This window comes from Pristiophorus japonicus, chromosome 5 (genome assembly GCF_044704955.1).
Source record: "Pristiophorus japonicus isolate sPriJap1 chromosome 5, sPriJap1.hap1, whole genome shotgun sequence".
NCBI lineage: Eukaryota > Metazoa > Chordata > Chondrichthyes > Pristiophoridae > Pristiophorus > Pristiophorus japonicus.
The window spans coordinates 303,296,968-303,321,967 of NC_091981.1; the positions used below are offsets into that span (position 1 = coordinate 303,296,968).

Sequence of the window (25,000 nt, forward strand, 5' to 3'; positions counted from 1 at the left end):
CACTCACTCCCCTTCGCGCCCTTTCTCTCCCCCTTTCCCCCTCCTAACTCCCTCTCTCCCCCACTCTCTCTCTCTCTCTCTCTCTCTCTCTCTCTCTCTCTCCCCGTCTCTCCCCCTCCGTTGCTGATGGACAGACCAAGCCTGGAGTCATTCAGCCGTTGCCTAGGGTGCGCCCGATGGTGGTTCCAGCACCGACCGAGGGCAGGAACAGTCCAAACCCCTTCCAGAAGCAGGAGGAGCAGGCCGTGCCACAGAATACTGTAAGTGTTTCCAGGATGGGGCGTGTTGGGGAGAAGTGTCAGGGACAGGGGAAAGGCCCGGAGCTCCGAGTGTGGGGGAACACAGCCCTGCCAGCACCAGTCCTGTGCATGGCCCCGCTGCGGGAGACCGGGCCCCTCTGCGGGGGTTCAGTGTACAGGGGGGGTTCAGTGTACAGGGGGGGTTCAGTGTACAGGGGGGGTTCAGTGTACAGGGGGGGTTCAGTGTACAGGGGGGGGTTCAGTGTACAGGAGGGTTCAGTGTACAGGAGGGTTCAGTGTACAGGGGGGTTCAGTGTACAGGGGGGGTTCAGTGTACGGGGGGTTCAGTGTACGGGGGGGTTCAGTGTACAGTGGGGGTTCAGTGTACAGTGGGGGTTCAGTGTACAGTGGGGTTCAGTGTACAGGGGGGGATTCAGTGTACAGTGGGGGTTCAGTGTACAGGGGGGGTTCAGTGTACAGGGGGGGTTCAGTGTACGGGGGGGTTCAGTGTACGGAGGGGTTCAGAGTACAGGGGGGGTTAGTGTACAGGGGGGTTTAGTGTACAGGGGGGGTTTAGTGTACGGGGGGGGTTCAGTGTACAGGGGGGTTCTGTGTACGCGGGGGTTCGGTGTACGGGGGGGTTCAGTGTACGGGGGGGTTCAGTGTACAGGGGGGGTTCAGTGTACAGGGGGGGTTCAGTGTACAGGGGGGTTCAGTGTACAGGGGGGGTTCAGTGTACGGGGGGTTCAGTGTACGGGGGGGTTCAGTGTACAGTGGGGGTTCAGTGTACAGTGGGGGTTCAGTGTACAGGGGGGTTCAGTGTACAGGGGGGCTTCAGTGTACAGGGGGGGTTCAGTGTACAGGGGGGGTTCAGTGTACAGGGGGGGTTCAGTGTACAGGGGGGGGTTCAGTGTACAGGAGGGTTCAGTGTACAGGAGGGTTCAGTGTACAGGGGGGTTCAGTGTACAGGGGGGTTCAGTGTACGGGGGGGTTCAGTGTACGGGGGGGTTCAGTGTACAGTGGGGGTTCAGTGTACAGTGGGGGTTCAGTGTACAGTGGGGGTTCAGTGTACAGGGGGGATTCAGTGTACAGTGGGGGTTCAGTGTACAGTGGGGGTTCAGTGTACAGGGGGGGTTCAGTGTACAGGGGGGGTTCAGTGTACGGGGGGGTTCAGTGTACGGAGGGGTTCAGAGTACAGGGGGGGTTAGTGTACAGGGGGGTTTAGTGTACAGGGGGGGTTTAGTGTACGGGGGGGGTTCAGTGTACAGGGGGGTTCTGTGTACGCGGGGGTTCGGTGTACGGGGGGGTTCAGTGTACAGGGGGGGTTCAGTGTACAGGGGGGGTTCAGTGTACAGGGGGGTTCAGTGTACAGGGGGGGTTCAGTGTACGGGGGGGTTCAGTGTACGGGGGGGTTCAGTGTACAGTGGGGGTTCAGTGTACAGTGGGGGTTCAGTGTACAGTGGGGGTTCAGTGTACAGGGGGGGATTCAGTGTACAGTGGGGGTTCAGTGTACAGTGGGGGTTCAGTGTACAGGGGGGGTTCAGTGTACGGGGGGGTTCAGTGTACGGAGGGGTTCAGAGTACAGGGGGGTTTAGTGTACAGGGGGGGTTTAGTGTACGGGGGGGGTTCAGTGTACAGGGGGGTTCTGTGTACGCGGGGGTTCGGTGTACGGGGGGGTTCAGTGTACAGGGGGGGTTCAGTGTACCGGGGGTTCAGTGTACACGGGGGTTCAGTGTACACGGGGGTTCAGTGTACAGGAGGGGTTCAGAGTACAGGGGGGGTTAGTGTGCAGGGGGGTTTAGTGTACAGGAGGGTTCAGTGTGCAGGGGGGTTCAGTGTACAGGGGGGGTTCAGTGTACAGGGGGGGTTCAGTGTACGGGGGGGTTCAGTGTACAGGGGGGGTTCAGTGTACCGGGGGTTCAGTGTACACGGGGGTTCAGTGTACAGGGGGTTCAGTGTACAGGGGAGGTTCAATGTACCTGGGGCGGGGGGGTTCAGTCTACAGGGGGTTCAGGGGTTCAGTGTACAGGGGGTTCACTAAGTTTGGTGTATTCCGGGCTGGTCGTAGAGAAGCGGATCGATATCGGTCATTCTTGGCCTGCCCGTTCCCACGCTGTGACGTGCCTGCCCTGAGAGAGTTTGAAATGACCGAGCGTTTCACCATCAGTAGCTCCATTGTGTGAGGGTCAGCGTGTTCTCTCCTGCTTTGTTCCTATTGTGTTCTGAGTGACGGGTCACAGGGAGGGGGGCGTGGGACTGGCTGGTGTGAGCAAGTGGAGGATTATCGCCCACTGAGAGATGTTAGACGCAGAGCCTGACCCAGGGTTGTGTGAAGCCTGCACTGGAGGGGGAGCAGAGGTGGTAAACCCGCGAATTGTTCATTGTTCTGCGGTATCACCCCATACATCAAACACAATCCTCTCTTCCCCAAAAACACTGACACTAAACAGTCTAGGGAGCAGCCTTGCACTGTGTTACCAGCCCGCTGGATCGGGTGTTGAGCTCAGTAAATCACGGTCTACACACAGGCCTCCTCGAGCTCGCTATTGGCCTGCGACCACCCACCCAGCGGTCAGTGAGACCACCCACCCAGCGGTCAGTGAGACCACCCACCCAGCGGTCAGTGAGACCACCCACCCAGCGGTCAGTGAGACCACCCACCCAGCGGTCAGTGAGACCACCGACCCAGCAGTCAGTGAGACCACCGACCCAGCGGTCAGTGAAACCACCCACAGAGCGGTCAGTGAGACCACCGTCAGAGCGGTCAGTGAGACCACCGTCAGAGCGGTCAGTGAGACCACCGTCAGAGCGGTCAGTGAGACCACCCACCCAGCGGTCAGTGAGACCACCCACCAAGTGGTCAGTGAGACCACCCACAGAGCGGTCAGTGAGACAACCCACCCAGCGGTCAATGAGACCACACAGACAGACACCTGTCTCCCCACTCCCCCCCAGGTTTCCTGCTCCCCCTCCCCCTCAGCCAACACCAGTAAGTCAGATGATGATGTCATTATCATATTGCTGTGTGTGGGAGCTTGCTGTGCGAAAGTGGTTGGCATCTTTCCCACATTACTGCACTCCAAAAAGTACTTCATTGGCTGTAAATATGGGCGGTGATTCTGAAAGGCGCTATAGAAATGCAAGTCCTCTCCCCCGGGACTCCCCCTCTCTCCCCCCGGGGCTCCCCCTCTCTCCCCCCGGGGCTCCCCCTCTCTCCCCCCGGGGCTCCCCCTCTCTCCCCCCGGGGCTCCCCCTCTCTCCCCCGGACACACTTCGATGTTCTGTTTCTTTTGTCTCCTCAGGATTTCTTTGCACACAGAAACTTCAAACCCAAGCCGTCAAACGAGGTGAGTGCCCATTTGCTTACATCACTGTTGGCCTGGGTTTGCCCCGCCCTTCACTTGCACCCTGCGCCCAAATATCCATAAAACCCCAGTCCCAGAGCACCACGCACCCTTGTCCCAGGCCCTGGGCCCCCAGGGGTTCCGACAGTGGGGGGGCGGGGCGGGGGGAGATTGTGACGGTGTGTGGGGCACAGTGAGCTGTGTCAATGGGGGAAGAACGTTACAAAGGGTGATTTCTGGACCAAGGGAGTGGGGAATCTGTCAGATGGAGTTCAGTGTGGCCAAGTGTGAGCTCATCACTTTCGAGCTAAGGTAGACAGTATTTTCTGACTGGCCAGAATGCAATGTTGGGTCCAGCGTGTCCCATTCACAACTCCACGCAAACACGGGTGTTCCCATTCACAAGCCGGCTGCGCGAGGGGAAGATTGGCGAAGAGCTGGGAACAGTGGAACAGCAGAGAGATTTGGGGATCGGTGTACAAATAACAAAAAGGTTCCTGGAACGTTGGCCGTTTTCTCGAGCGGGCTGCAATGTAAAGAGGAAGTTGCACTTCAGGTGTACAGAGCTCTGGTCAGACCCTCGCTGGACACAGCGTCCAGTCCTGGGCCCCACACCCCAGGGAGGGTATATGGGCCTCGGTCAGACCCTCGCTGGACACAGCGTCCAGTCCTGGGCCCCACACCCCAGGGAGGGTATATGGGCCTCGGTCAGACCCTCGCCGGACACAGCGTCCAGTCCTAGGCCCCACACCCCAGGGAGGGTATATCGGCCTCGGTCAGACCCTCGCTGGACACAGCATCCAGTCCTAGGCCCCACACCCCAGGGAGGGAATATGGGCCTCGGTCAGACCCTCGCTGGACACTGCGTCCAGTCCTAGGCCCCATACCCCAGGGAGGGTATATGGGCCTCGGTCAGACCCTCGCTGGACACTGCGTCCAGTCCTAGGCCCCACACCCCAGGGAGGGTATATGGGCCTCGGTCAGACCCTCGCTGGACACTGCGTCCAGTCCTAGGCCCCATACCCCAGGGAGGGTATATGGGCCTCAGTCAGACCCTCGCTGGACACTGCGTCCAGTCCTAGGCCCCACACCCCAGGGAGGGTATATGGGCCTCGGTCAGACCCTCGCTGGACACTGCGTCCAGTCCTAGGCCCCATACCCCAGGGAGGGTATATGGGCCTCAGTCAGACCCTCGCTGGACACTGCGTCCAGTCCTAGGCCCCACACCCCAGGGAGGGTATATGGGCCTCGGTCAGACCCTTGTTGGACACTGTCCTGAGCCCCCCCCCCAGGGAGGGTATATGGGCCTCGGAGGGGGCAGATTCACCAGAATGATACCTGGGGCTTCGAAGGTTAACTAATGACGGCAGTTTGCACAGACTGGACTTGTAACCTCGAGTTTTGAAGCTTACGGGGTGATCTAATCGAGGTGTTTGAGACAGTGGAAGAAGGAGTTGGAAGAGTAGATAGAGAGAAAGTATTTCTGCTGGTGGGGAGAGTACCAAGGGGGCATCACCTGAAAAATATAGTGAGGCCGTTGAAGAGCGATGTGAGGAAGCACTGCTTCACACAAAATGTAGTCAATTAAAGGGCCCAAAACTGAGAACCATAGACTTTTATTTGACAGGGGCAATAAGGGACGGAGCAAAGGCAGGTAGGTGGAGTTAAGATGCAGGTTAGCCATAATCTGACAGTCCCGTGATCCCTCCTCCCCAGTGCTGGTCCCATCATCCCTGGGTCTACCCGGCTCCCCCCCTGCCCCAGGTGCTGATCCTGAGACCCTGAGTTTGCCCCCCCTCCTCCCCGTGCTGGTCCCGTGATCCCTGGGTCCCCCCTCCCTCTGGTGCTGATCCTGAGACCCAGGCTCTCTCTCCCACACCCCCCCCACCCTCTCGGATGTTGACCCTTGCCACGTTACCTTGCTGATTTGCTGAACGATGCTGGTGAGGGGCAGAGATGAAGACTGACACTCTGACTGTTACCAGGATAATGAGGATACAGTGTTTGTGGACTGGGCACGGCCAGGGGATGAAGGCGATATTCCCAGAGGTTACCGCACGCTCTCAGCTGCCCCCAGAGCATCATTCCGCAGAAGTTCGCAGGAGGCGGAGGTAGTTGCTGAGATCAGTGGTGGCTGGCAGCTGGTGGTGGGTAAAGCAGTGTTACAGCAGCTTCAGGCAGTCCGTCCGTCACAGCAAATCTGGGCCCATGGACCCGGCTGTAAATACCCCCCCCCCCCCAAACTCCGGCTGTAAATACCCCCCCCCCCCCAAACTTCGGCTGTAAATACCCCCGGCCCCTCGAACCCCGGCTGTAAATACCCCCCCCCCCAAACTCCGGCTGTAAATACCCCCTCCCCCCTGTAAATACCCCCCCTCGACCCCCGGCTGTAAATACCCCCCCCCCCAAACTCCGGCTGTAAATACCCCCGGCCCCTCGAACCCCGGCTGTAAATACCCCCCCCCCAAACTCCGGCTGTAAATACCCCCTCCCCCCTGTAAATACCCCCCCTCGACCCCCGGCTGTAAATACCCCCCCCCCCAAACTCCGGCTGTAAATACCCCCCCCCCTGTAAATACCCCCCCCCCAAACTCCGGCTGTAAATACTCCCTCCCCCCTGTAAATACCCCCCCTCGACCCCCGGCTGTAAATACCCCCCCCCCCAAACTCCGGCTGTAAATACCCCCCCCCCTCGAACCCCGGCTGTAAATACCCCCCCCCCCAAACTCCGGCTGTAAATACCCCCTCCCCCCTGTAAATACCCCCCCCTCGACCCCCGGCTGTAAATACCCCCCCCCCCCAAACTCCGGCTGGAAATACCCCCTCCCCCCTGTAAATACCCCCCCCTCGACCCCCTGTAAATACCCCCCCCCTCGACCCCTGGCTGTAAATACCCCCTCCCCCCTGTAAATACCCCCCCTCGACCCCCGGCTGTAAATACCCCCCCCCCCCAAACTCCGGCTGTAAATACCCCCTCCCCCCTGTAAATACCCCCCCTCGACCCCCGGCTATAAATACCCACCCCCCCTCGACCCCCAGCTGTAAATACCCCCCCCCCAAACTCCGGCTGTAAATACCCCCCCCCTTTAAATACCCCCCTCGACCCCCGGCTGTAAATACCCCCTCCCCCCCCCCCCCAAACTCCGGCTGTAAATAACCCCTCCCCCCTGTAAATACCCCCCCTCGACCCCTGGCTGTAATTACCCCCCCCCTCGAACCCCGGCTGTAAATACCCCCCCCCCTGTAAATACCCCCCTCGACCCCCGGCTGTAAATCTCGACCCCCCCCTGTAAATACCCCCCCCCTCGACACCCCCCTGTAAATACCCCCCCCTCGACCCCCCCTGTAAATACACCCCCTCTCAACCCCCGGCTGTAAATACCCCCCCTCGACCCCCCATGTAAATATGTAAATACCCCCCCCCCTGTAAATACCCCCCTCTCAACCCCCAGCTGTAAATACCCCCCCCCCCGACCCCCGGCTGTAAATACCCCCCCCCCCCTGTAAATACCCCCCTCTCAACCCACGGCTGTAAATACCCCCCCCCCCCCCCGACCTCCGGCTGTAAATACCCCCCCCCCCCCCTGTAAATACCCCCCTCTCAACCCACGGCTGTAAATACCCCCCCCCCCCTGTAAATACCCCCCTCTCAACCCCCGGCTGTAAATACCCCCCCCCCCCTGTAAATACCCCCCTCTCAAACCCCGGCTGTAAATACCCCCCCCCCCCCCCTGTAAATACCCCCCTCTCAACCCACGGCTGTAAATACCCCCCCCCCCCTGTAAATACCCCCCTCTCAACCCCCGGCTGTAAATACCCCCCCCCCCCTGTAAATACCCCCCTCTCAACCCCCGGCTGTAAATACCCCCCCCCCCCGCCTGTAAATACCCCCCTCTCAACCCCCGGCTGTAAATACCCCCCCCCCCTCGACCCCCCCTGCAAATACCCCCCCCCCTGCAAATACCCCCCCTCGACCCCCGGCTGTAAATACCCCGACCCCCCCCTCCCGACCCCCGGCTGTAAATACCCCCCCCAATCGACCCCCCCTGTAAATACACCCCCCTGTAAATACCGCCCCCCCAACCCCTCCCCTGTAAATACTCCCCCCCTCGACCCCCCCTGTAAATACACCCCCTGTAAATACCCCCCCCCCTGTAAATACCCCCCCAATCAATCCTCCCTTGTAAATACCCCCCGCCCCCCTCGACCCCCCCCCCCCCCACCCCTGTAAGTCCCGCCCCCTGGACCTCCTGCCGGTATTAACCTGTCAGGTGGTGCCCTGCCCACGGTGACACATGCCAGACACAGCAGTGTGAGATTGGTCCGAGCGCGCTCTCGAGGACACGGCAGGAGGGTTGTCGCTTTGTCCGGTGTACAGTGTGAGCTGCTGGTGTTTGAAGGTGCTGCTGGTGATGGGGATCCACTGATCTTGCATGGTGCTGGTGGGCTGGGCTGGGCTGCAGGCGTTCAGTGAGGGGTGCCAGGGACAGGTGCTGGTCAGATGCCAATGATCTGGTCCTCTGTCCCAAGGTGCCCTCACCCAGTGGGCTGGACAGCCCGGAGCAACGCTCGTTCCGCGACCGGCAGAAGTACTTCGAGATCGACGTCAAGCAGCAAGTGGCAGAGAAACCCAAGCGAGTGTCGTTGGTGGCAGAGGATGACCTGAGGAAGATGAAGGAAGAGGAAGGTAGGCGCTAGGTGGGGAGGGGGGTCATGGGTCATACATGGTAACCCCACACTGTGACCGTGGGACTCCTGGCACAGACCCCCGGGCTGTACCCACCAATCCCTCAGTGCCTTGTTAACAGCACATGGGGGGCAAGCCAATTGTGAGGACACCTGCAAAAGGACACAGGCTCAGTGAGTGGGCAAAAATTTGGCAAATGGAGTATAATGTAGGAAAATGTGAGGTTATCCACTTCAGCAGAAATAATAGAAAAGCAAATTATAATTTAAATGGAGAAAAATTGCAAAGTGCCGCAGTACAGAGGGACCTGGGGATCCTTGTGCATGAAATACATAAAGTTAGTACGCAGGTACAGCAAGTGATCAGGAAGGTAAATGGAATGTTTGCCTTTATTGCAAGGGGGATGGAGTATAAAAGCAGAGAAGTCCTGCTACAACTGTACAGGGTATTGGTGAGGCCACAGCTGGAGTACTGCGTACAGTTCTGATCTCCGTATTTAAGAAAGGGGATACTTGCATTGGAGGCAGTTCAGAGAAGGTTCACTCGGTTGATTCCAGAGATGAGGGGGTTGACTTATGAGGAAAGGTTGAGGAGGTTGGGCTTCTACTCATTGGAATTCATAAGAATGAGAGGTGATCTTATCATAATGTATAAGATTATGAGGGGGCTTGATAAGGTGGATACACATCCTGACTTCACCTCCCAACCTCCCCCTCACCCCCCGACCTCCCCCTCACCCCCCCCGACCTCTCCCTCTTGACCTCACACCCCCCGACCTCTCCCTCTTGACCTCACACCCCCCGACCTCTCCCTCTTGACCTCACCCCCGACCTCTCCCTCTTGACCTCACCCCCCCGACCTCTCCCTCTTGACCTCACACCCCCGACCTCTCCCTCTTGACCTCACCCCCCCGACCTCTCCCTCTTGACCTCACCCCCCGACCTCTTCCCCTTGATCTCACCCCCCTTGACCTCTCCCCCTTGACCTCTCCCCCCTCACCTCACCCCCTCCGACCTTTCCCCCCCACCCCTCCGACCTTTCCCCCCCACCCCTCCGACCTTTCCCCCTCACCCCCACCCCCCGACCTCTTCCCCCTTGACCTCTCCCCCTTGACCTCCCTCCCCCCCAATGTTTTCCGCGCTGTGCTCCAGGTGGTCTGTGTGAGCGGGTGTTTGCAATGGGCGGAGGGGATGTGAGTAACGTTTGAGCGGGGAACCTCCTCCGCCCACAGCCTGGCTAACATTGTGTTTGTGTCCCAGAGCGGAAGATGAGGCACCGACCTCGGGACGTGCTGCTGGATGAGGAAGAGGAGGAAGATGACGAAGACCATCGTATCTCTGACATGAGCAGTCAGGGCACGGTGGTGATCGAGGGGGTCGAGTACAAGATCGAGAGGGTGGACGGGAGGAGTCAGGAATCCCCGAGCTCTGGGTACGTACTGCGTTCCCAATATCGACTCGGGAGCAGCTTCTCACCCCGTCACAGCATCTATCCTGGGGCAGTGGGTCTGTAATAGGGAGAGTCGGAGGGGAGAGGAATACTGTGTGTGCATCCTGTCCCGGGGCAGGAGTGTCACTGTGCCCCACTTCCCCCCCCCACCCCACCCCACCCCAGGTGTGTGTGGTCCCTTTAAGTGGCTGAGTGGCCCATTCACCTTTTGCTGCTTGCGCGGTTTCATCCATTTAAAAGTTGGTGGGTCACAGGTCGAGGGTCACTGGCCCTGATTGATGGTTCCTTCTCTCTCGCAGCGGGTCTCGGTTTGATGTTCGGGGAGAGCAGAGAACGACAGCAGTTGAAAGGACAGCAAGTGAGGAGCGACGACCTAATTCAATGACCGGGTGAGAGAGAGTTTGCTCACTGCTTCTCGCCCTGTGTGTGTTACAGTAATGCTCTGTGACGACCAGCGCAGGTCAGAGGCTGGGTATTCTAGAAACATAGAAAATAGGAGCAGTAGTATGCCATTCGGCTCTTCGAGCCTGCACCGCCATTCAATATGATCATGGGCTGATCCTCTGTCTCAACACCATATTCCCACTTTCTCCCCATACCCCTTGATGCCTTTTGTGTTTAGAAATCTATCTATCTCCCTCTTAAATATATTCAGTGACTTGGCCTCCACAGCCTTCTGTGGTAGAGAATTCCACAGGTTCACCACCCTCCGAGTGAAAACATTTCTCCTCATCTCGCTCCTAACTTTCCTACCCCGTATCCTGAGACTGTGACCCCTTGTTCTAGACTTCCCAGCCCCGGGGAAACATCCTCCCCGCATCCAGTCTGTCCAACCCCATCAGAATTTTATTTGTTTCTATGAGATCCCCTCTCATTCTTCTAAACTCTAGTGAATACAGGCCTAGTCGACCCAATCTCTCCTCATAGACAGTCCTACCATCCCAGGAATCAGTCTGGTGAACCTTCGCTGCACTTCCTCTATGGCAAGTATATCCTTCCTTAGGTAAGGAGACCAAAACTGCACACAATACTCCAGGTGTGGTCTCACCAGGGCCCTGTATAACTGGAGTAAGACATCCTTGCTCAAATCCTCTTGTAATGAAGACCAACATACCATTTACCTTCCTAACTGCTTGCTGCACCATGTTTGCTTTCAATGTCTGGTGTACAAGGTCCCTCTGTACATCCACACTTCCCAAGCCATCACCATTTAAATAATACTTTGTCTATGTTTTTCCTACCAAAGTGGATAACTTCACATTTATCCACGTTATACTGCATCTGCCATGTGTTTGCCCACTCTCTCAACCTATCTAAATCACCTTGCAGTGTCTTTCCATCCTCCTCACAACTCACAATCCCACCGAGTTTTGTGTCGTCAGCAAACTTGGAAATATTACATTTGGTTCCCTCATTCAAACCATTTATATATATATATATATATAGAATGGTGGAGCAACCTCGAGGGGCCGAATGGCCTCCTGTTGCTATGATGTGACGGCTCTTGTCCTCCCGCAGGTTGTCCCCGGCGTATCCCGAGCCAGCGGCTCCGATCCGGACTGCGAAGGCGGAGCGTCGGTACCAGGAGAGGCTGCGAGTGCAGAGTCCAGACCTCCCCGTGGGGAGGGACAAGGAGATGTCCCCAGCTGAACGGCGGGCGCTGGAGGCCGAGAAACGAGCCATGTGGAGGGCAGCGAGGTAAGACTTCGACCCACGGGACACCTCCGGGGCTGCGCACTCCTTCCCACCTGGACATCTGTGCTCTCTAGCCTGTGACATCCCTGCTGGCTCTTTGGCAGGTGCTGGACACCAGGATTGTCGCATTGAAAAGGAGAGACAAGGTGCACAAAGGATTGGGAGAGAAGGATAGCATTAGAGTAAGAAATAGCACGGTGGGGTCAGACTGGGAGAATAAAAGAAGGTCCAAGATAGGTTTGCATTGCATGTGTGTAAACGCGCGTAGTGTGGTAAATTAGGTAGGTGAGCTACAGGTGCAAATAGCCACATGGGAATGTGATGTCGGGTCGATAAGGGCAGGATTTGATATGATCAATTCTTGGATATAAGGTGCTCAGGAAAGATGGAGAAGGAGAGAAAGGAGGTGGGGTAGCAGTATTGGTGAAGGAGATTATTACAGTGCTGGGCAGAGAGGTGCCATCACACCACGAGGTGTGTTCTATGGACCACCAACTAGTGGGAAGGATATCGAGGAGCAAATTGACAGGGAATTACAGAGAGGTGCAAGAACTAAAGAGTAGTAATAATGGGGGACTTCAACTATCCGAATATAGACTGGGATAGTTAACAGTGTAAAGGGCAGAGAGGGGGGAGAATTTCTGATGTGTGTTCAGGAGAACTTTCTTGATCAGTATGTTTCCGGCCCGACAAGGGAGGAGGCCTTGCTGGATCTGGTTCTGGGGAATGAGGGTGGGTCAAGGGGAGCCAGTGTCAGTAGGGGAACATTTAGGGAACAGTGATCATAGTGTGTTAAAGTTTAGATTAGTTACAGAAAAGGACAGGGAGCAATCTGGAGTAAAAATATTTAATTGGAGGAAGGCCAATTTCAGTGGGTTGAGAATGGATCTGGTCCGGGTAAATTGGAATCAACGCTTGGCAGGCAAAACTAGTGAAATAATGGGCAGTGTTTAAAGAGGAGATGGTTTGGGTACAGTCGAGGTACATTCCCACTCGGGGGGGAAGGGAGGGCAACTAAAGTCAGAGCTCCCTGGATGACGAAAGAGATAGAGAGTAAGATGCAGCAGGAAAAGATTGTGTGATGACAGATGTCAGGTTGAGAATGCGACTGAGAACCAGACTGAATACAGAAAGTTCAGAAGGGGAAGTGAAACAGGAAATAAGGGGGGCAGAGAGAGAGTGTGAGAATAGACTGGCAGCTAACATAAAATAATCCAAAATAACCATCGGCATATGAATAGTAAACGGGGAGTAAGCGGAGGGGCGGGGGCGATTAGAGACCAAAATGGAGACCTACCCATGGAGGCCGAGGGCAAGGCTGAGGTACTAAATGAGTAATTGCATCGGTCTTCACCGAGGAAGATGATGTTGCTACAGACAGAGTGAACGAGGAGGTAGTTGAGATACTGGATGGGACAAATATTGATAAAGACGAGGTACTAGAAAGGTAAATCACCAGGACAGGATCGGATGGGATGCATGCTAGGATGCTGAGGGAAATCACGGAGGTACTGGCCATAATCTTCCAATCCTCCTTCGATACAGGGGTGGTGCCAGAGCACTGGAGAATTGCAAATGTTACAGCCTTGTTCAAAAAAGAGTGTAAGGATAAACCCGGCACCAATAAGTAACCTCAGTAGTGGGGAGGTTTTTAGAAATGATAATCTGGGACAAAATTAACAGTCACTGGGGCAAGTGTGGATTGAAGGGACCTGGGGGTATATGGGCACAAATCGTTGAAGGTGGCAGGGCAGGTTGAGATAGCGGTTAAAAAAGTTTACATAAATAGAGGGTTATGGGGAGCGGGCGGGGAAGTGGACCTGAGTCCTTGAACGGATCAGCCATGATCGTGTTAAATGGCGGGGCAGGCTCGAGGGGCCGAATGGCCCACTCCTGCTCATATTATGTTCTTATGGAGGTATAGGGGCTGAAATTTCCCCCTCCTTAAGGTCCATTACTGCCCCTAAGAGGCGGTAATGGGGCAGTAAGGCCTTTCCGACGGGGCAGACGGACCCGTCAGAAATTGCCCCTGGGACGGGGTGGGGGGGGGGGGCAGTCGGAACAGGTTTCCAATGCGCCTGTGTTCTGGCCCCGTTGAACACGCGCCAACCCACTACCGCCCGCGAGGGAAATCGCCCTGGGGGAGCGGAGCAGAGCCGCCACTCGTTGCCCCCCCCCCTCCCCCCCTGACAGCTTCGCTCGGCGGGAAGCTGTCAGTGGCTGGGCGGTGGGTCCGCCATTAAAGGGGAGGGCGCTCCGCCGCGGCCGCCATTTTGTTTTCATTGTCGGCCGACTCGACCGCCAACAGGCAGCCCGGCAACCCCCTCTTGGGTCCTGGCCCGACCGAAACCCTCCGCTATGGCCCAGTGGGCGCCACTAGAAGTGGCTGCAGCGGCCCTCCCCTTTAACTACGTGTCAGCGCAGCCCCTCCCGGCCCACCTCCGCCCCTCAGCTGCCCGGAAAAATTAAAAACTTAAAAGATGGCAGTTTTGTTCTGTTCCCCGCCTGGTGAATTGGGGCGCACTGTAATCATTTATTTCGCAATGTGCGCCCCGTTTGGAGCGGACGGCAATTTCGGCCCCACAGAGTACAAGTGTGGCAACGATGAACCTTTCTAAAACACTAGTACAGCCCCAACGGGAGTATTGTGTCCAATTCTGGGCCCCGCACTGTAGGAAGGATGTGAAGGCCTTAGAGAGGGAGCACAAGGAGATTGACCAGAACGGTTCCAGGGATGAGGGACTTCAGTGACGTGGATAAACTGGAGAAGCCGGGGTTGTTCTCCTTGCAGCAGAGAAGGTTGAGAGGAGATTTGATCGAGGTGTTCAAAATCATGAGGGGTCTGGACAGAGCAGATCGAGAGAAACTGTTCCCATTGGTGGAAGGGTGGGGAACCAGAGGACACAGATTTAAGGTGATTGGCAGAAGAACCAAAGGCGATGTAAGGAAAAATCTTTTTACGCAGCGAGTGGTTAGGATCTGGAATCTAGGGCCTGAGAGGGTGGTGGAGTCAGACTCAATCGTGGCTTTGAAAAGGGAATTGCATAAATATCTGAAAGAAACGAATTTGCAGAGCCACGGGAAAAGGGCGGGAGGCACAGAGAGAGAACAGGATTGGGCTCGGGATCAGCGTGAGTGCACACCACCCTTCAGTACACTTGCAGTTTCAGCTTACGCATCAACGGTGTTCAACAGAGTGCAGGCACAATATATTCCACTCAAAGGAAAGAACAAACTAAACATTAATGAGACTCCATGGATGAATAAAGCCGTAAGGCATCATCATCATCATAGACGGTCCCTCAAAGCGAGGGTGACCAGCTTCCACGCCAAAAAGAGATGAGTTCCCAGGTGTTTCGCTGAAGGAGCTAATATTCCAGATCCTGAACTATATGTTGAAGGGTGGAAGATGCCTGTGGGTGGATTTTTTTAACGTGGGGTGACCGTTGCACACCAACCACCACACGGGATTGACAGAGCGAGGTCTTGGTCCAGTGGCAAGGGTTAACCAGGACGACTGGAGACCAGCTCTGCTGCACGGACCTAGTGCGCGCACATATCGCAGGAACAATTGAGGGGAAGGAAGGAGGCAGACATTGAGTACATAGACAGCAGGGGAGTGCGTGATGAGGGAGAATACGAAAAGATTCGGAGAGAAGTCAAAAAAATAATTCGGAAGGCAAAGAGAAACTATGAAATTAAATTATCAAGGAACATAAAACAAAACAGTCAAATATTTTACAGCCACATCAATAAAAAAAGGTTGGGATGGGAATAGGGCCATTAAGGGATAGACAGGATATACCACAGGTAACGATAGAGAGATGCAGAAATATTAAATCATTATTTTGCTTCAGTAGCTACCAGAGTGCTAGAACAGGTAGATATGACATTGGATGATCAGGTTAGTAATGAGAAAAGTACATTTAAAATAAAAAGAGGGGATATATTATAAACTAATCAAACTCGAAGAGGATAAAACCCCTGGTCCGGATGGATTGCATCCACGCATTTTATAAGAATCTAGGGATGAGATCGCAGAGACATTAATAATTCATCAGAAAAAGGTGTAGGGCTGGATTTTGGGCTTTTTGGATTTCGGGGCGTTAAAGTTTGCTCCTCTGACTGCAAGTTTTGGCGCAAATGTAAGTTGGAGGAGCGTTGGCATTAAGTCAGGTGTTGCACAACGGACTTTGGGCATCCGAGCTGAAACTAGCGGTGGGAAAGAAGTTTCATTATTGTTCAGTGTCCTGCAACATAACGTTGTATATTGTACGGTTTTATTTTGGTGGTGGAGTTGGGGCGGGGGGGGCGTTGGGACAATGTTGCAGTAACATTTATGACTCATTATTTGTCATTGCTGTCTTGTGCATCATTCCCTCGTTCACTGGAGATGTGCCTTTATGGGGCACACAGCGTGTCCAGTATTAGCTCCATCCCTCAGTTTCCCCCATTGAGGAGCCGGCCCATTATGAGCTGGCGATGTGCGAGTGTTACGAGCAGCATCTCCCGCTGCCTCCCCCATGTATGGGGGGCTATCCAATGGGGGCCTCGCCAGGCTCCTCTTCATCGTCCTCCTCCTCCTGAGGTAGGCCTGCAATCCCCACTGGCAATGCCTGGTCCCTCACAATGGCCAAGCTGTGCACACCACAATGAATTGGGATACCTGTTGAGGGGAGGATTGAAGGCTGCCTCCAGAGCGGTCCAGGCATCGGTCTGCCTGTAGGAGATGGTGTATCTGTTAGTACTTCCTTTCGGAAGTGCAGCCTTCTCACACACTGCTCCTCAGAGAGCTGGAGGTCTGAGCGTTGGTGCCTGTAAACCCGTGGGGGGTAAGCCCTCCTCCCCGGACATCTTCGGCCTCTCATCATCCGTGGGCCGACATGGCCAAGAGCCCTTCCTCGAGCTTGACACCTCCTGGCGATAGCATGGAGCACGATGTGCTGGTGAACGAGTAATGCCCCCATTAAATTCTCTCACTGACGGTGTAAGGGCACTGTAATGGCAGATAAAGGTGCTGTTTGCAAGTGGGAACTTCACGCTGTGTGCTGTGTTCTAACCGTTACAGTCAATGTGCCCTGCCACATAGGATCCTCCACCCTCCATTTAAACACACTGCCAATACCGCCTGCTGCACCTGGGACTGCCTGGTTTTCTGGCGTTTCCTGGGGCGGGCGTTTAATGAGGCGTTCGGGCTGAATGTTGCATCCGGGACACTAGCAGAGCATTGTACGATGATTGACGTCTTGCCGTCATCATCACGCTAAAAACAGAGGGCAGGGGCGGTAAGTTTTTGGGCCGGCGCAAACCGACAGCTGAATCTTCCGTCTGGCGGTAAATCCTGGACGCCCGGTATAATGCCCAAAAACAGAATTTAACGCCCCACCGGGGCGCAAAGGTGCCAAAAATCCAGCCCAAAGCCGATATTTAAGAAATGGGTTGGAACATGTCCAGGGAATTATAGACCAGTCAGCTTAACATCGGTGGTAGCAAAATTAATGGATTCCCTTCTAAAGGAGAAAATAGAAGCACATCTAGAAACCAAAAATATAATAATGAATAGTCCGCATGGATTTCAAAAGGGAAAGTCTGGCTTGACCAACCTCAGTGAAATTTTTTGATGAGGCAACAGAGAGAGTAGACAGGGATATACCACAAAAAGCAGGGGACCCAGTACAGAGCCCTGCGGAACCCCACTGGAAACATCCTTCCAGTCACAAAAACATCCATCAACCATTACACTTTGCTGCTGACCTCTAATTTGGATCCAACTTGACACTTTGCCCAGTGTTCCACAAGGATCAGAGCTGGGACCACTGTTCACCATTTAGACTTTAGAATCAAAAACACAATTTCTAAATTTGCGGAGGACACCAAATTGTGGGGGATCGTCAATACTGAGGACTGCAACACATTACAGGGGGACAGTATTAAACTTGCAGAATGGGCATATAATTGGTAAATGAAGTTCAACACAGATAAATATGAGGTATTATATTTTGGTCGGAAGAATAGGAGTACAAATGCACAAATCACTAAAAGTTGTGACACGGGTTAGCAAGGCCATAAAAAGCAAACCAAGCACTAGGGTTTGTTTCCAGAGGGATAGAATTGAAAAGTCGGGACGTTATGCTGAACCTGTATCGAACCTTGGTTAAACCACACTTGGAGTGGTCACCATATTATAAAAAGGATACAGAGGCATTGGAGAGGGTGCAGAGAAGATTTACTAGGATGGTACCAGAAATGCGAGGGTATACATATCGGGAAAGGATGAACAGGCTGGGTCTCTTTTCTCCTGAAAACAGAAGGCTGAGGGGTGACCTAATAGAGGTCTTTCAAATGATGAAAGGTTTTGATCGAGTGGATACAGATAATGTTTCCACTTGTGGGGAAGAACATAACGAGAGACCATCAATATAAGATAGTCACCAAGAAATCCAATGGGAATTCAGGAGAAACTTCTTTACCCAGAGAGCGGTGAGAATGTGGAACTCGCTGCCACAGGGAGGGGTTGAGGCGAATAGTATCGATGCAATAAACGGTGCTAGACAAGCGTAGGAGGGAGAAGGGGATAGAGGGTTATGCCGATAGATTTAGATGAAGTGGAGCATAAACACCGGCATTGACTGGTTACAACGAATGGCCTGTTTCTGTGCCGTATACCGGTGTAACAGTGTGTGTGGGACCCGTACCCCAGTGAGAGTCAGTGTGTGTGTGGGACCCGTACCCCAGTGAGTGTCAGTGTGTGTGGGACTGTACCCCAGTGAGAGTCAGTGTGTGTGTGGGACCCGTACCCCAGTGAGAGTCAGTGTGTGTGGGACTGTACCCCAGTGAGAGTCAGTGTGTGTGGGACCCATACCCCAGTGAGAGTCAGTGTGTGTGTGGGACCCGTACCCCAGTGAGAGTCAGTGTGTGTGGGACTGTACCCCAGTGAGAGTCGGTGTGTGTGGGACTGTACCCCAGTGAGAGTCAGTGTGTGTGGGACCCGTACCCCAGTGAGAATCAGTGTGTGTGGGACTGTACCCCAGTGAGAGTCAGTGTGTGTGGGACTGTACCCCAGTGAGAGTCAGTGTGTGTGGGACCCGTACCCCAGTGAGAGTCAGTGTGTGTGGGACTGTACCCCAGTGAGAATCAGTGTGTGTGGGACCCGTATCCCAGTGAGAGTCAGTGTGTGTGGGACCCGTACCCCAGTGAGAATCAGTGTGTGTGGGACTGTACCCCAGTGAGAGTCAATGTGTGTGGGACCCGTACCCCAGTGAGAGTCAGTGTGTGTGGGACTGTATCCCAGTGAGAATCAGTGTGTGTGGGACCCGTATCCCAGTGAGAGTCAGTGTGTGTGGGACTGTATCCCAGTGAGAGTCAGTGTATGTGGGACTGTATTCCAGTGAGAGTCAGTGTGTGTCGGACTGTACCCCAGTGAGAGTCAGTGTGTGTGGGACTGTATCCCAGTGAGAGTCAGTGTGTGTGGGACATGTACCCCAGTGAGAGTCAGTGTTTGTGGGACCCGTACCCCAATGAGAGTCAGTGTGTGTGGGACTGTACCCCAGTGAGAATTAGTGTGTGTGGGACCTGTACCCCAGTGAGAGTCAGTGTGTGTGGGACTGTACCCCAGTGAGAATCAGTGTGTGTGGGACCTGTACCCCAGTGAGAGTCAGTGTGTGTGGGACCCGTACCCCAGTGAGAATCAGTGTGTGTGGGACTGTACCCCAGTGAGAGTCAGTGTGTGTGGGACTGTACCCCAGTGAAAGTCAGTGTGTGTGGACTGTATCTCAGTGAGAGTCAGTGTGTGTGGGACTGTACCCCAGTGAGAGTCAGTGTGTGTGGGACTGTACCCCAGTGAGAGTCAGTGTGTGTGGGACTGTACCCCAGTGAGAGTCAGTGTGTGTGGGACTGTACCCCAGTGAGAGTCAGTGTGTGTGGGACTGTACCCCAGTGAGAGTCAGTGTGTGTGGGACTGTACCCCAGTGAAAGTCAGTGTGTGTGGACTGTATCCCAGTGAGAGTCAGTGTGTGTGGGACATGTACCCCAGTGAGAGTCAGTGTGTGTGGGACCCGTACCCCAGTGAGAGTCAGTGTGTGTGGGACTGTATCCCAGTGAGAGTCAGTGTGTGTGGGACTTTACACCAGTGAGAGTCAGTGTGTGTGGGACATGTACCCCAGTGAGTCAGTGTGTGTGGGACCCGTACCCCAGTGAGAGTCAGTGTGTGTGGACTGTATCCCAGTGAGAGTCAGTGTGTGTGGGACTTTACACCAGTGAGAGTCAGTGTGTGTGGGACATGTACCCCAGTGAGAATCAGTGTGTGTGGGACCCGTACCCCAGTGAGAGTCAGTGTGTGTGGGACCTGTTCCCCAGTGAGAGTCAGTGTGTGTGGGACCTGTTCGCCAGTGAGAGTCAGTGTGTGTGGAACTGTACCCCAGTGAGAGTCAGTGTGTGTGGGACCCGTACCCCAGTGAGAGTCAGTGTGTGTGGGACTGTATCCCAGTGAGAGTAAGTGTGTGTGGGACATGTACCCCAGTGAGAGTCAGTGTGTGTGGGACTGTACCCCAGTGAGAGTCAGTGTGTGTGGGACTGTATCCCAGTGAGAGTCAGTGTGTGTGGGACATGTACCCCAGTGAGAGTCAGTGTGTGTGGGACCCGTACCCCAGTGAGAATATAGTGTGTGTGGGACCCGTACCCCAGTGAGAGTCAGTGTGTGTGGGACTGTACCCCAGTGAGAATCAGTGTGTGTGGGACCCGTACCCCAGTGAGAGTCAGTGTGTGTGGGACTGTATCCCAGTGAGAGTCAGTGTGTGTGGGACTTTACACCAGTGAGAGTCAGTGTGTGTGGGACATGTACCCCAGTGAGAGTCAGTGTGTGTGGGACCCGTACCCCAGTGAGAGTCAGTGTGTGTGGGACCCGTACCCCAGTGAGAGTCAGTGTGTGTAGGACCCGTACCCCAGTGAGAGTCAGTGTGTGTGGGACCTGTTCCCCAGTGAGAGTCAGTGTGTGTGGGACTGTACCCCAGTGAGAGTCAGTGTGTGTGGGACCCGTACCCCAGTGAGAGTCAGTGTGTGTGGGACTGTACCCCAGTGAGAGTCGGTGTGTGTGGGACTGTACCCCAGTGAGAGTCAGTGTGTGTGGGACCCGTACCCCAGTGAGAATCAGTGTGTGTGGGACTGTACCCCAGTGAGAGTCAGTGTGTGTGGGACTGTACCCCAGTGAGAGTCAGTGTGTGTGGGACCCGTACCCCAGTGAGAGTCAGTGTGTGTGGGACTGTACCCCAGTGAGAATCAGTGTGTGTGGGACCCGTATCCCAGTGAGAGTCAGTGTGTGTGGGACCCGTACCCCAGTGAGAATCAGTGTGTGTGGGACTGTACCCCAGTGAGAGTCAATGTGTGTGGGACCCGTACCCCAGTGAGAGTCAGTGTGTGTGGGACTGTATCCCAGTGAGAATCAGTGTGTGTGGGACCCGTATCCCAGTGAGAGTCAGTGTGTGTGGGACTGTATCCCAGTGAGAGTCAGTGTATGTGGGACTGTATTCCAGTGAGAGTCAGTGTGTGTCGGACTGTACCCCAGTGAGAGTCAGTGTGTGTGGGACTGTATCCCAGTGAGAGTCAGTGTGTGTGGGACATGTACCCCAGTGAGAGTCAGTGTTTGTGGGACCCGTACCCCAATGAGAGTCAGTGTGTGTGGGACTGTACCCCAGTGAGAATTAGTGTGTGTGGGACCTGTACCCCAGTGAGAGTCAGTGTGTGTGGGACTGTACCCCAGTGAGAATCAGTGTGTGTGGGACCTGTACCCCAGTGAGAGTCAGTGTGTGTGGGACCCGTACCCCAGTGAGAATCAGTGTGTGTGGGACTGTACCCCAGTGAGAGTCAGTGTGTGTGGGACTGTACCCCAGTGAAAGTCAGTGTGTGTGGACTGTATCTCAGTGAGAGTCAGTGTGTGTGGGACTGTACCCCAGTGAGAGTCAGTGTGTGTGGGACTGTACCCCAGTGAGAGTCAGTGTGTGTGGGACTGTACCCCAGTGAGAGTCAGTGTGTGTGGGACTGTACCCCAGTGAGAGTCAGTGTGTGTGGGACTGTACCCCAGTGAGAGTCAGTGTGTGTGGGACTGTACCCCAGTGAAAGTCAGTGTGTGTGGACTGTATCCCAGTGAGAGTCAGTGTGTGTGGGACATGTACCCCAGTGAGAGTCAGTGTGTGTGGGACCCGTACCCCAGTGAGAGTCAGTGTGTGTGGGACTGTATCCCAGTGAGAGTCAGTGTGTGTGGGACTTTACACCAGTGAGAGTCAGTGTGTGTGGGACATGTACCCCAGTGAGTCAGTGTGTGTGGGACCCGTACCCCAGTGAGAGTCAGTGTGTGTGGACTGTATCCCAGTGAGAGTCAGTGTGTGTGGGACTTTACACCAGTGAGAGTCAGTGTGTGTGGGACATGTACCCCAGTGAGAATCAGTGTGTGTGGGACCCGTACCCCAGTGAGAGTCAGTGTGTGTGGGACCTGTTCCCCAGTGAGAGTCAGTGTGTGTGGGACCTGTTCGCCAGTGAGAGTCAGTGTGTGTGGAACTGTACCCCAGTGAGAGTCAGTGTGTGTGGGACCCGTACCCCAGTGAGAGTCAGTGTGTGTGGGACTGTATCCCAGTGAGAGTAAGTGTGTGTGGGACATGTACCCCAGTGAGAGTCAGTGTGTGTGGGACTGTACCCCAGTGAGAGTCAGTGTGTGTGGGACTGTATCCCAGTGAGAGTCAGTGTGTGTGGGACATGTACCCCAGTGAGAGTCAGTGTGTGTGGGACCCGTACCCCAGTGAGAATATAGTGTGTGTGGGACCCGTACCCCAGTGAGAGTCAGTGTGTGTGGGACTGTACCCCAGTGAGAATCAGTGTGTGTGGGACCCGTACCCCAGTGAGAGTCAGTGTGTGTGGGACTGTATCCCAGTGAGAGTCAGTGTGTGTGGGACTTTACACCAGTGAGAGTCAGTGTGTGTGGGACATGTACCCCAGTGAGAGTCAGTGTGTGTGGGACCCGTACCCCAGTGAGAGTCAGTGTGTGTGGGACCCGTACCCCAGTGAGAGTCAGTGTGTGTAGGACCCGTACCCCAGTGAGAGTCAGTGTGTGTGGGACCTGTTCCCCAGTGAGAGTCAGTGTGTGTGGGACTGTACCCCAGTGAGAGTCAGTGTGTGTGGGACCCATACCCCAGTGAGAGTCAGTGTGTGTGGGACCCATACCCCAGTGAGAGTCAGTGTGTGTGGGACCCGTACCCCAGTGAGAGTCAGTGTGTGTGGGACTGTACCCCAGTGAGAGTCAGTGTGTGTGGGACTGTACCCCAGTGAGAGTCAGTGTGTGTGGAACCCGTACCCCAGTGAGAGTCAGTATGTGTGGGACCCGTACCCCAGTGAGAGTCAGTGTGTGTGGAACCCGTACCCCAGTGAGAGTCAGTGTGTGTGGGACTATTTGCGTGCGGGAGTGCGAGCCCGTGGGCCCTATACTGTACCACTGAGATGTGTTTGGGGAATTCCGGGAGTGGCGCGACTCCAGTGGAACTGGTGTGTGGGGTTTGGGGAAGGTTGAGGAATTGTTGGAAGGGGCCTGGGTACGAGACGGTGTGGTTGTTTTGCAGAGACCAGACTGGGTCGTTGTGCTGCCTCCGGTTCCCGTGTCCTTTCCTCACTGCACCCACGAGTATTCTTCCTCCTTCCTTTCCTCCCTCTGCCTCTCTTATTTCTGACTGCTCCTTTGTCTTTGTGCTTCTCTCCTCTGCTCCACTCTCCGCCGTCTCCTCCGCTCACGGTTCAGACACCAAGCCCTGGAGGATGACCTCAAACAGTATGAACAGGACCGTGCACGCCGCCTTTACCAGTCCCGCCAGCGGGCGGGCCAGGGGGTCGCTGCGGGCCAGGGGGTCGCTGCGGGCCAGGGGGTCGCTGCGGGCCAGGGGGCCGGCCTCAAACTTCTATCGCTGGCTCGACAGGAGCTCCCGTACAGTGACTTCAGGTGTGGAGCCCACTTGTGCCTGCTGCATGCTGCATCCTGCATTCCAGCCTGACTCATAACGTCCTGTGTCTTCAGTAACTGCAGTATCCACAGCCCCAGAGACTGTAACAACACCACCTTGCGTTCACACAGCGTGTTTAACACAGTCAAACCACCCAGGGCCTTTCACAGGAGCGGTACCAACAATGACGCACAGGTAAAGACCTGTCTGCTGCACCGAGCCCGACCCACACAATTGCGATATCTTGTGTATCACAGCATGTACGCTCCACCCGGCCCCAAACCACGTGATCTCTTGGGACAGGCTGAAAACCCAGGCCAATTTGGGAAAAAATAATCAAGACAAAATTTGACACCGAGCCAATCGAGTCCAGGTGACCAAACGCTTAGTCAAAGAGGGAGGTTTTAAGGAGCATGTTATAGAAGGAGACAGAGGCGGGAGAGGTTTACATAGAAACATCGAAAATAGGTGCAGGAGTAGGCCATTCGGCCCTTCGAGCCTGCACCACCATTCAATATGATCATGGCTGATCATTCCCTCAGTACCCCTTTCCTGCTTTCTCTCCATACCCCTTAATCCCTTTAGCCGTAAGGGCCATATCTAACTCCCTCTTGAATATATCCAATGAACTGGCCTCAACAACTCTCTGCGGCAGAGAATTCCACAGGTTCACCACTCTCTGAGTGAAGAAGTTTCTCCTCATCTCGGTCCGAGATGGCTTACCCCTTATCCTAAGACTATGTCCCCTGGTTCTGTACTTCCCCAACATCGAGAACATTCTTCCTGCTTCGAACCTGTCCAGTCCCGTCAGAATCTTATATATTTCTATGAGATCCCCTCTCATCCTTCTAAACTCCAGTGTATAAAGGCCCAGTTGATCCAGTCTCTCCTTATATGACAGTCCAGCCATCCCAGGATCAGTCTGGTGAACCTTCGCTGCACTCCCTCAATACCAAGAACGTCCTTCCTCAGATTAGAAGACCAAAACTGAACACAATATTCCAGGTGAGGCTTCACCAAGGCCATGTACAACTGCAGTAAGACCTCCCTGCTCCTATACTTAAATCCTCTCGCTATAAAGACCAACATTCAATTTGCTTTCTTCACCGCCTGCTGTACCTGCATGCCAACCTTCAATGACTGATGTACCATGACACCCAGGTCTCGTTGCACCTCCCCTTTTCGTAATCTGCCGCCATTCAGATAATCTGCCTTCATATTTTTGCCCCCAAAATGGATAACCTCACATTTATCCACATTTTACTGCATCTGCCACGCATTTGCCCACTCACCTAACCTGTCCAAGTCGCCCTGCAGCCTCTTAGCATCCTCCTCACAGCTCACACCGCCACCCAGTTTAGTGTCAGCTGCAAACTTGGAGATATTACACTCAATTCCTTCATTTCAATCATTAATGTATATTGTAAATAGCTGGGGTCCCAGCACTGAGCCCTGCGGCACTCCACTAGTCACTGCCTGCCATTCTGAAAAGGACCCGTTTATCCCAACTCTCTGCTTCCTGTCTGCCGACCAGTTCTCGATCCACGTCAGTATATGTTCTTATGTCTCTGTACTGCAGCACTTTGCAATTTTTCTCCATTTAAATTATAA

General features: G+C 54.7%; 1 protein-coding gene across 1 annotated transcript in view; it reads left to right on the plus strand.

The window, feature by feature from the left end:
• The window catches only part of scrib (scribble planar cell polarity protein), a 271,485-nt gene that overhangs the window by 220,013 nt on the left and 26,472 nt on the right, over positions 1 to 25,000 (plus strand). Inside the window, exons 33-40 of the mRNA XM_070880275.1 lie at positions 135 to 260; positions 3,542 to 3,586; positions 5,569 to 5,694; positions 8,114 to 8,270; positions 9,530 to 9,701; positions 10,019 to 10,108; positions 11,238 to 11,417; positions 23,191 to 23,388. Of these exons, the coding sequence (XP_070736376.1) occupies positions 135 to 260; positions 3,542 to 3,586; positions 5,569 to 5,694; positions 8,114 to 8,270; positions 9,530 to 9,701; positions 10,019 to 10,108; positions 11,238 to 11,417; positions 23,191 to 23,388 (1,094 nt within the window). The remainder of the gene's footprint in view (positions 1 to 134; positions 261 to 3,541; positions 3,587 to 5,568; positions 5,695 to 8,113; positions 8,271 to 9,529; positions 9,702 to 10,018; positions 10,109 to 11,237; positions 11,418 to 23,190; positions 23,389 to 25,000) is intronic.